The 10,605-nt window shown below is 37.3% G+C and overlaps 3 protein-coding genes across 5 annotated transcripts; 1 reads left to right on the top strand and 2 right to left on the bottom strand.

Annotated features, from left to right (window-relative positions):
* Positions 1-571: 571 nt before the first annotated feature.
* On the bottom strand, positions 572-3,459 carry LOC103453882 (superoxide dismutase [Cu-Zn] 2-like). 3 transcript variants are annotated; one of them, XM_008393472.4, is made up of 7 exons: positions 3,235-3,420; positions 3,060-3,164; positions 2,796-2,888; positions 2,673-2,704; positions 2,399-2,474; positions 1,088-1,141; positions 572-933 (listed from the first exon to the last, which is right to left on the bottom strand). In XM_008393472.4, the coding sequence occupies exons 1-7, from the start codon at positions 3,368-3,370 to the stop codon at positions 905-907; spliced, it is 525 nt and encodes a 174-aa protein (XP_008391694.3). In that variant the 5' UTR covers positions 3,371-3,420; the 3' UTR covers positions 572-904. The 3 variants fall into 3 exon arrangements, with proteins under 3 accessions (XP_008391694.3, XP_008391695.3, XP_008391696.2); XM_008393473.4 differs by lacking the exon at positions 2,399-2,474 and having other exon boundaries at positions 3,235-3,459; XM_008393474.4 differs by lacking the exon at positions 2,796-2,888 and having other exon boundaries at positions 3,235-3,421.
* Positions 3,460-4,544: 1,085 nt separating this feature from the next.
* On the top strand, positions 4,545-8,527 carry LOC103453881 (tubulin alpha-5 chain). Its single transcript, XM_029092680.2, has 5 exons — positions 4,545-4,785; positions 5,942-6,156; positions 6,237-6,436; positions 7,030-7,538; positions 7,986-8,527. The coding sequence occupies exons 1-5, from the start codon at positions 4,673-4,675 to the stop codon at positions 8,296-8,298; spliced, it is 1,350 nt and encodes a 449-aa protein (XP_028948513.1). The 5' UTR covers positions 4,545-4,672; the 3' UTR covers positions 8,299-8,527.
* A 429-nt stretch (positions 8,528-8,956) lies between these two features.
* On the bottom strand, positions 8,957-10,382 carry LOC103453959 (ethylene-responsive transcription factor ERN1-like). Its single transcript, XM_008393552.3, has one exon. The coding sequence runs from the start codon at positions 10,106-10,108 to the stop codon at positions 9,125-9,127; it is 984 nt and encodes a 327-aa protein (XP_008391774.1). The 5' UTR covers positions 10,109-10,382; the 3' UTR covers positions 8,957-9,124.
* Between the last annotated feature and the right edge of the window lie 223 nt (positions 10,383-10,605).

Here is a 10,605-nt window from a genome sequence, read left to right as displayed (position 1 = left end):
CTCATCCAATGTGTTAAAAACCCCGTCTTGACATATGTCCACTAACATGGACTTGATTTCTCTGCCCTCTCAGTTCCCATACCTTTCTATTTGTGCGATCACGATTAAGCCACGTCAACATTTTATATCACTAAATAGGAGGGGATGAGAGTATGGAAACTAGGAGGGCAGAGAAGCTGGGTCCATCGTTTGCGGTTGGATCGCAGAGTCTGAGATTTACAAACTCGAAAAACATAAGCATCAAGGGAGTGACGTAATTGAACAGCCAGATATTCCACATTGTGATAAACGGGTGCCAAGATGTTGAGATTGAAGGCGTCATAGCGAATGCCGCCGGAAATAGCCCCAACACTGATGGCATCCAGGCAACATCGACTGCCCTGTTCGAGTAATAAACGTCTATCGCACATTTGAGTGTAGCCAAACAGGTTTTGTGCATCAAAGTTTGATTCCCTTGAATCTCTTCAACGGTTTTTAGGTTAGATTAATTAGAATATCGCTAGCGTAAAAACGTCTCTTTTTATCCTGATGCAATGAATTACAGGGATCAGGTGTGAGAGTCAGCGACGTATTGTACCGGAACAAAATGGATCAATCACATTGTATCAATGTAAATGTAAACACTTCTGGCATTGTTCAACCAGATGCTTGTTTGTAATATTCAAAAAACAAATTAACTAAGCATCTAGTACTTTATCGAAGATGATTGGAACTAAAAACTAAGAACAAAATGGTTAACAGAGACCCCTAAATTATACTTCTCGTCCCCAGAGTTTCATCTCATAAACCCCTAGAATATTATCATAACATGCATAACGAACACTGAACACAAATGAGAAAAAAGAAAGGACTAAACCACATTTATTAGGTTGTTTGCTTTCTGTTCTGTAAGCAATTCTTCTTTTCAAACAGATGACTTAAGGCCAATGATACCTGTCGAAAATCAATATTACCAATATTAGGAAAGGGTGTTGCAGACGAAAAGGGGGAAGGGGAGAAAAAAGAGCGAAAATAGAGACCCTACTACTGAATTTGATATAAACAATTTGTCAGCAACAACAAAAGGCTAGAGAAGTGAAATACATACCACATCCAACTCTTGCTCCTGCGTTCCCAGTAGTCTTGCTAAGTTCATGTCCACCTGTTCAATCAGGGATATATAGACATCGGGGTTAAAACGTCGATGATATCACTCTTGTGCGGAGATGAATCAGAGATCAACCCACAACTCTGTCATTTGCACTAAAAAACGGAATTATGAAATAACTGAAGATGCCCATGTAATTTATTTACAGAAAATGCAGAAGCCAAATCAGTATGCTGCTTTATGATTTCCTAACATCATACTAACAATTGCAGCACAAACTGGAAAAAATCATCTACAGGGTTTACGTCTTGTTATGAAACGTATATGATATGACTTTAAGGGCTACTAAACAGGTAAAGTCACCAGTTTTTCTGTTAAAACTTAAGGTCACAATTAAGTCCCAAAAGATATGCAAGAAAAATTATTTCTCAAGTATGAAGGGCTACTGAGACAACAATTTCTAATTTGAATAACAAAAGGTGGAAGAGCTCTTCTTAGAGTGTTCAGTGATTGGCACAAACCTTACAAAAGTGAAAGAGAAATTTCACAGCAAAAGAATAACCATAATTGAGTCTTAATTATCATGAGATTGTCGTCTCCATGATATAAGCTCAAGAAGATGCTTTGCAAAACCATAAAGCACATTCATGTTTATTACAGTATCTCCAATAGCCTTATAGGGTTAACGACTTCAAAATTAATAATTTTGAAAAACCTTACAAAGTCTCATAAGATTTTAATTCCATGAAAAGAAATTCATTGCAGATTTGGAACTAAGTGAATTAGAATTAAATACCAAGACAAGCTAAAACTCTTAAAAGATTGATACTTTGACACAATGTTAAATAGACAAATTTTGGCCTATTACCATGTACCGAAAAAAAGTTATATAAACAAATATTGATCCCCACAGCGTAGTTATTTGCAACTAGGAAGTGTCGTAAAATCAGTAGCTGGTCAAATGCCAATTGATACTGATAATTCAGATTCAAAAACTTGAGTGATCAAGTAATAATAATATGCACAGTTTCTCTGATGAATTAAAACTTCACCTCTTCACTTAAAAACAAAAAGCAGAAGTAATTGTCCATTAGAAGCAAGAAGTGACAAGAAATTTGTAATCAAGGGCTAGATGCCTCAAAATCATATTGTGTACCATGTGAAATCCCTTTTGAGCGAAATAATCATGGAATAGGAAAACTTAATGCTTTCGTGACGAATCATCAAAGAAGATACCAAACTTCACAAAGAGGTTGTAGTAGCCTAAACGTGATAAACAAACAATTGGCCAATCAAATTTTACACACTCACCTTTACCAAGATCATCAGGATCAGCGTGCACTACAACTGCTCGCCCAAGAATTGAATTAGGTCCGCTTAGTGGAATCTAAGATTCATAAACAGCAATCCAAGGACATATGAATTATGAATAATCTCGTAGCTGCCGATAAGCCTATGACATGCATATACATGCGCTTCTTCTACCAATTCAATCCTTTATCCATAGAATAAAGTTAAAGAGTCTAGGCATACATATTTCTTCATATTCGTATTTCGACTTTTACAAAAGGGAAAGAATTGTTACCAGCCAGTCCTGGAGAGAAACCTCAGCAACTCCTGCGGAGTGAGTGAGAGTGCAACTTTAGTAGAATGCTGAATTTATTACACACAGAAAAGAAAAGCAATACTTTTTCATAGTTGTTAATACCATCTGGGCCGGCAACAATGTTACCCAAATCGCCGGCGTGACGCTCCTTATCTGAAGGAGCTCCATGCTCCTTCAGTGGATTAAAATGAGGTCCTTAAACATCAAAGATTAAAAATTTGAAAAGTCCAAACCAGAAAGCATCCACCAACGAAAACAAATAGTAGGAATCAAGTAAAACCCATTGAAGAAACAAGAACCACGTCCTAGATGCAATGAAAAATTACATTAATTGAAGAATTTAAGCAGAAATTAAGAGAGAGATACCAGTGGAATTGCAACCATTGGAGGTATCACCAAGAGCATGGATATGGAAACCATGAAGGCCGGGAGAGAGGCCACTAATCCTCCCCTGTATGTGCGTAGGCCCTCCTGTTCATCATTCAGTTGATTTCCGGTGAAACAGTAGGGAAAAAGTGAAAGAGAGAGATAAGAGAGAGACCGGTGGATGCCTGAAGGAAATGAAGGGAGCCTCGGACGTTGGAATCTCCGGTCATAAGAGCCACCGCTTTCACACTAGCCATTTGATTCCCTCCGCTGCTTCCGCTGCCCCTTATGCCGCTTTTCAATTTTTTCATCTCTCATATCTTTTTTTATTTTTTATTTCAGGCTTTTCAGCTCCCATGCTGCTATGCATGTGATAATACTAAATGATTGAATATTAGTTAAACGTTAATTAATGTTTTATTGATGATATATAAGTTAATTTGTAAATTTAATTTAAATTTCTAATCTCTTTAACATTATCCTTTCACATAATATACAATTTTAACCATTTAAATTTTTATTATTTTCTGGATAACATAAGAAGGTGGATCATCCCAAAAATTAATTTAGATAATCATCACATCATCAAATAACCGAAGATTTTTCAATGTTCCGCATAATATTGTCTTGGTATATAAGTTTATAACACAATTGATTGAAATCTATTTTTTCAAGTACTATTACACTAATAATTAGTTGGTGCATGAACCTTCTTTACCCATCACCCTTTTATAGCACATCATATGTCTCATTTATGGTATCCATCTAGCACAAGATTGGGCTTAGCCAATTAAGTTAGAGCCACTAAGTTCAATTTTATTATTTTATAATATATAATGTAGAATATTCCAATCTTACGGATGATGAACTTAATATTAATTTATTCTTCAAAATTTTACTGTAAATACTAAATAGATTGAATTACCCATCACCTTTTTATAGCACATCATATGTCACATGTATGGTATCCATCTAGCACAAGATTGGGCTTAGCCAATTAAGTTAGAGCCACTAAGTTCAATTTTATTATTTTATAATATATAATGTAGAATATTCCAATCTTACGGGTGACGAACTTAATATTAATTTATTCTTCAAAATTTTACTATAAATACTAAATAGATTGAATCAAACAAAAATCATAGAAATGATACAAAGTTTAAATTAGAAAATAGTTTTTGAATTTTGATGTGTTACATATGAGTGAACGGGTGAGTGTAGATCTAGAGATCCATCCCTTTTATCTAATTCTTTTCATCAAACAATTCAAATCCATGAAATTTGATCTAACAGCTAAAAATACGATCACACTTTAAAAGTTATAATAACTTTAGCTGTTAAATCAAATTTTAAAGGTTTAGATTGTTTGATGAGCATGATTAGATGAAGGGATTCAACCTAAATCTAGAACCACTAATTATTTACTTTACCAAAAACAACTAGTAATTGATTATAACTTTTTACCAAAAAAAGCCATACAACGAATAATTTATATTCAACAACTAAAAATAAATAATCATTTCAGTGGTTCCTCTGGATTGTTTCTTCTTCTTCCCGTATTTCTTTCCTGTGTTGTTTCTCTGTGTTCGTTAATTGGAGAGTGAGAGAGAAAGATGAGGGAGATAATAAGCATACACATCGGACAGGCAGGGATCCAAGTTGGGAATGCGTGCTGGGAGCTCTACTGCCTTGAACATGGCATTCAGCCCGATGGTATGATGCCCAGGTATGTATTTATCTCTCTCTCTCTCTCTCTCTCTCACACCCCCCTGAGTTTCTATGATTTTTTTTCTTAATTTGAATCCGTTCCTGTGAAAAAACCAATCCTTTTTATTAAATTAATAGTTTTTGGGTTTTGGTATTCAATTCAATATGGAAATTGGGAATTGAGTTATATTTATGTTCAACAAATCTAGCGGATCAGATTTGGATTAACCTAAATGCAACATGGTTTCTTGCTACTTCATTCATGAAAACTAAAATGTGGGGAGCTTATTTGTGATTGAGATCAATTCTTTTTGCTTCCTTTGATCCGTTTATCGTTGCGTTTTCAATTTAGAGGAACCTTGAGGAGTTAATCGAGGAGAAAAAAAATCACCTTGTAATGTTAGCTTCCTGTCTAGATTTGGAATGTTGGATTTTGTCTTTCTTGGAATTTCAATCAAGTTTTGCCTCTTTGTGCTAATAGTTTTGCCTCTGGTGAGATCAAACTAGCAATCGCGGTGGCTTGATGCAGACTGTCTTGTCATTCAATCTATTAGATGAACACATGCAATGTGTTGATTTCATGTTTACTCTTTTCCTTTCTTAATTGAAACTCAGACGCCCTCGTCTGTTGCTAATGTGCAAATATCAACAAATGTCATGATCTCTTAATGCAAACTATGTGGTGTCAGCTACATTTAACTTATCTCAAGCTCAAACGTATGCTTAAGATTAAAGATTTATTGATACCTTTCCTATGCAATTCCCTACTGGGGAATCAGACTATTTGAATTGGCAAAAATTTCTAGAATTTATGTACCCAAAAAAAAAAACAAGGTGTAGGTATGTAACACGTTTTACATCCTCATAGTTTGGTTATGCAAGTTATTTTTCATTCTTTCCAATGCACTTGTATGAACTTGTCTGTGTGTTCACATCTCCCTTTTGTGGGTTCCCGTGCCACGTATATCCATAACTGGTATTTGGCGGGGTTGTGAATAGTAATATAGTTCTGATATTTAGAACAACTGCTTTTCATTTTGTTTTGTTGTATTTCTTCTTTGATATGTGGACCAGTTTATTGGGTAGTTACTTAGTTACCGCAAAATTCTTATAATCCCTTGTACCTGTGTAGAAGGATGGATTATTAATTTTTAATTGTATTTGTGTGAATGCAGTGACACCTCTGTCGGCGCTGCAACCGATTCTTTTAACACCTTCTTCAGCGAAACTGGTTCTGGAAATCATGTGCCCAGAGCCATATTTGTTGATCTTGAACCGACGGTTATTGATGAAGTCAGGACTGGGACTTACAGACAACTTTTTCATCCCGAGCAACTTATTTCTGGCAAAGAAGATGCTGCAAACAATTTTGCCCGAGGACACTACACAGGTATAATTATGTATGTTGCGCTGTCCAACTGGCATTTCCATCTATTACTTTAGTTATAACTGGTTTTCTGAATGCTACAGTGGGGAAGGACATTGTGGACCTATGCCTTGACAGGGTAAGAAAATTAGCCGATAATTGCACTGGCCTGCAAGGGTTTTTGGTATTTAATGCTGTTGGTGGTGGCACTGGTTCTGGTTTGGGTTCCTTACTTCTCGAACGATTGTCTGTTGATTATGGAAAGAAGTCAAAGCTCGGTTTCACGATTTATCCTTCTCCTCAGGTACATTACTTAGAAAAGTGCAGGATATGGTAATTGGATAGATCTTAAGTGCTAAAACTAGTATTTGTGAACACTTGTCTAACTCGTCTTTCTTCTCTAAATTTTGTATGCTGTACCTGTTTCAATGGTTTACTGCGACAAATTAGTTCTGCTACCTCAATAAGCAAAAAACTAAATCTGATAAAAAAGCTAGTCTACAATTATAAGAGACATGTTTATTCTTACCAGAAGGGCATCAGAAATGATGGTCAGAAAGATTCTCAGAACCTAGACAAGATGACTTCTTTGAGAATATAAAATTTTTAGTGGCTTGCATTCGGTTAATGTTCACATTTTTTAATATTTTTACCTTCTGATTGTACTTAATGGTTTTTCAGTTCTTAATGTAAAAATATGCACACCAAGTCCGAAACTAGATATTACATCTGGAGAGACAACATAAGTGGTGTGCGGAAACTTAGGAAATATTACTGTTTGAGAATAAAATCTTTTGAAGGTTCTCCCTTTCATCTGCTTCCACATAATTAGCTCTCTTAATTTTCTTGAACCATTCATGTGCGACTGTCTACAGAAACTAATCTTAAAATGTGCAGGTCTCCACTGCTGTGGTAGAACCTTATAATAGCGTGCTTTCCACGCATTCTCTCCTTGAACATACAGACGTGGCTGTGCTTCTGGACAATGAAGCCATTTATGATATCTGTAGGAGATCTTTAGACATTGAAAGGCCAACGTACACCAACTTGAATCGTTTAATATCCCAAACGATATCTTCTTTGACAACTTCGTTGAGGTTTGACGGTGCCATTAATGTGGACATTACGGAGTTTCAAACTAATCTGGTTCCATATCCTCGTATCCACTTTATGCTCTCATCTTATGCCCCTGTAATCTCCGCTGCAAAGGCCTACCATGAGCAACTGTCAGTTCCTGAGATCACAAGTTCTGTATTTGAGCCCTCAAGTATGATGGCCAAGTGTGATCCTAGGCATGGGAAGTACATGGCATGCTGCTTGATGTACCGTGGTGATGTTGTACCGAAGGATGTAAATGCTGCTGTAGCTACCATTAAGACAAAGAGGACAGTTCAGTTTGTGGACTGGTGAGTAGACACTTCATGCATCTAGTTTCATTAAAATATAAACCTAAATAGTATTCGCACCAAAATTGATGAGATGGATGTTACTTTATTATTGATTTCAATATTTCAGTCCTTGTAGTTCAAGCAATGGCAATGACGTTTATTTATGGTCATACATGTTAAGCTTAGGCTGTATTAATGCTGACATCTTCTTAGTATATCTCTAACACGTTTGTGGGTTAAACATGTTTTTGATATCGTACTCTCATTGTGTATACATTAATTTCTTATGCACTGGTAGCAATATTAATGGTAGGAAACCCTTGTTTGTAGACAAACTGGATTCAAAATAGCCGTCTTAAAAGGAAGGATGCTGGGGTTTTCATTGCAGATTATTTGACTTCGTAAACTATTTTTTTGTTGTCCCTTGTGTTTATCTGAATGGTTGCTCTATATGGATACTTTCAGGTGCCCAACTGGTTTCAAATGTGGTATTAACTACCAGCCCCCGACAGTTGTACCAGGTGGTGATCTTGCCAAGGTGCAACGTGCAGTTTGTATGATAAGCAACAACACTGCAGTAGCTGAGGTCTTCTCCCGAATTGACCATAAATTTGACCTTATGTATTCCAAGCGGGCATTTGTGCATTGGTATGTAGGTGAAGGGATGGAGGAAGGTGAATTCTCAGAAGCCCGTGAGGATCTTGCTGCTCTTGAAAAAGACTACGAGGAAGTTGGGGCAGAAGGCGCTGATGATGAAGAGGAAGGGGAAGATTACTGAACCATAATACTTTGGGATTCACTTCGGAAGCAATCTGTCTATCCTGCTAGACCTCTCCATTATTTTGTTTCTTATCTAGCTGTGCATTTTTCTTTATCCTTTTTTCTTTCGAAAGACATGCACATTGTGTTTTGGTTCTGCCCTTGTGATGGTTTTGGAAGTACGTTTGCCGTGTATAAGTAATCAACTTTTCATTACTTGGAATGAAATAATGTTGTCTTTGAAACAATTGAGATCTGCCCAAAGCTCGAGACCTGTATCCTAGACCCCATGTTAACGAATGGTTGTAAGTGTTAATCGGTTGGTAAGTTGATATGGCAACTCTGTGTAGGTTGTCTCCACAATATGATGTCATGATTTGAAGTGTTCATTTTTTGGTTCTCTTTGCTGAACTGTTTTGGACCACAATTTCAATAACCTTTAAATCTACCACAATTACTCCGCATGGACGAAGGTGAAATTGCCCACGATTTTGTCGTAACGTACATCTCCTCGGAGTTTCTTGTTTTAAGCTGTAGAGAAATTAGGGATGCTTACTTTATAACAAATAAGATATCAATTACATTCGTTGAGGTAGCTAGGAAACCTTTGAATAACATTAAGTGTAATTAACTTGTCTCCATGTATGTGTGTGTGTATGTTCCAGCAGATATCGATCTTGAATTAAATCCGCAAGAATAAGTTAATACAAATAAATTTCTGATCATCTTAATCTCTTAACAGTTTCTCAGTTGACAATTGCAAGAATAATTGAAGAGAAAGAGAGATCCAACTTCCGTGCATGGCCACCAACAACAAAACCTTCAATTCAACTGATCCTAATTAATTAGCAGAACAAAGAACACAGCGGCGGAAGATCCCAGAGCGCTTCGTTAGGATCATGAACTGTTTCCATATACTCTTGCATCCCATTCATTGCATAAAGCGAAGCCGATATCTGTCTCTCCACTTTCAACCTTTCGAAATCCATCAGCCCCGAATCAGCTTCACCTGCCGTACAAATAGTACTAGTAGTAGTCGTATTACTCTCCGCCGAGGACAAAGCAGCCGCCGCCTGATGTTTCGGAAACTCAAACGCTTGTTGAGCAAACGAGAAGCAGTCAACCCCCGTTTGATATGACCCCCATGAAGGCAGGTTGGATTGAGAAGTATTGGAGGAAGAACTCAACTCAAAGTCCTCGTTGCAGTTTCTCAAATCCGGTTTGTAGACATCGTCAAACAGCAGAGAATTATCATGAAACACCTCGCTCGAAAGGGAAGTTGTGTCGCTGCCGCTGCTAGTTGAAGTACAAGTAGTACTAGTACTACTTTTACGTACTAGTTGTTTAGACGGAGGCGGCAGATGATCATGATCAGAACTAGTACTAGTAGTAGTGCTAGTACTACTGCTTTGGTGTTGTAGTAGTGCTAGTTGTTTAGTGGCTCCTCCTCCTCCTCCTCCTCCTCCTTTTTTCGTGTTGAGTAAATTCCGAATGCGAGAAGCGAGAGGGGAGTCCAAAGATACGTGGGTGATGAAGTTGGTTCGAGCGTTTGAACCGCGAAGAAGGCAGGCGGCTTCATCATAAGAACGGGCAGCCTCCTCCGCGGTCTCAAAGGTTCCGAGCCACATCCTTATTTTTTGAGTAGTGCCTTTGATCTCGGCAACCCATCTCCCCGAAGGCCTCTGTCTCACGCCAACAAACTTGTTTGCGTTGTTGTTGCTTCTACTATTATTATTTCTTCCCTTCAACTTCCCTACTTTGCTGCTGCTTTTTGGAATGCCTGCAGCTGCAAAGGAAACTTGCTGCGGCCGTTGGAACTGAAACTCCATTGAAATTACTTTGCATGCAAATTAATTAAAGAGAGAGAAAGCTAGTGTTGGATTTAAGCTAGGGTTTGATTTAAGGAAATGGAAGAAGGGGAGGCACTCTTGTATTGGCTAGCTCTGATTGGCTGCGGGGAGCTCGTCTGCATCTCCTTGTTTGGTTGTGGGAGCGGGACTTGTATATTTTAGGGGTTTCTGAGTTTTCTATGAACAAATTGGTTGTTTAGGAGCTTCTCTACGTCCTTTTGTGTTTGTTATCTTATGAAACACATATTTTAAGTTTAAAGTAGGAAAAACATGTGTCGCAAGAGACTTATTTACTTTTCCATTTACACCCTTTTCCGCATTTCACAATTAAAAGATTATGATTCTTCTGGTATGTAGTTTAAGTATTTTAGAGTGTTAATCGTTATACTCGAGTTTTTATATTCAAATCATCCCTCCTACATTATCTCTAATTGTACCCAAAAAAAATAATACTCTTACGCACAATACTAAGCTGA

This window comes from Malus domestica, chromosome 14 (assembly GCF_042453785.1).
Source record: "Malus domestica chromosome 14, GDT2T_hap1".
Taxonomy (NCBI): domain Eukaryota; kingdom Viridiplantae; phylum Streptophyta; class Magnoliopsida; order Rosales; family Rosaceae; genus Malus; species Malus domestica.
Note: the sequence above shows the minus strand (reverse complement) of the source record. Positions and strands in the feature narration are given on the sequence as shown.

Bases quoted from the DNA above. Each gene is read 5' to 3' on its own strand.
- LOC103453882 (XM_008393472.4), bottom strand. From the start codon at position 3,370: ATGAAAAAATTGAAAAGCGGCATAAGGGGCAGCGGAAGCAGCGGAGGG. The intron at 3,165-3,234 runs GTCTCTCTCTTA...AATGATGAACAG, and splicing joins TTTCCTTCAGGCATCCACCG to GAGGGCCTACGCACATACAG. The intron at 2,889-3,059 runs GTATCTCTCTCT...TTGATGTTTAAG, and splicing joins CAATGGTTGCAATTCCACTG to GACCTCATTTTAATCCACTG.
- LOC103453881 (XM_029092680.2), top strand. From the start codon at position 4,673: ATGAGGGAGATAATAAGCATACACATCGGACAGGCAGGGATCCAAGTT. The intron at 6,157-6,236 runs GTATAATTATGT...TGAATGCTACAG, and splicing joins TGCCCGAGGACACTACACAG to TGGGGAAGGACATTGTGGAC. The intron at 7,539-7,985 runs GTGAGTAGACAC...GGATACTTTCAG, and splicing joins ACAGTTCAGTTTGTGGACTG to GTGCCCAACTGGTTTCAAAT.
- LOC103453959 (XM_008393552.3), bottom strand. From the start codon at position 10,108: ATGGAGTTTCAGTTCCAACGGCCGCAGCAAGTTTCCTTTGCAGCTGCA.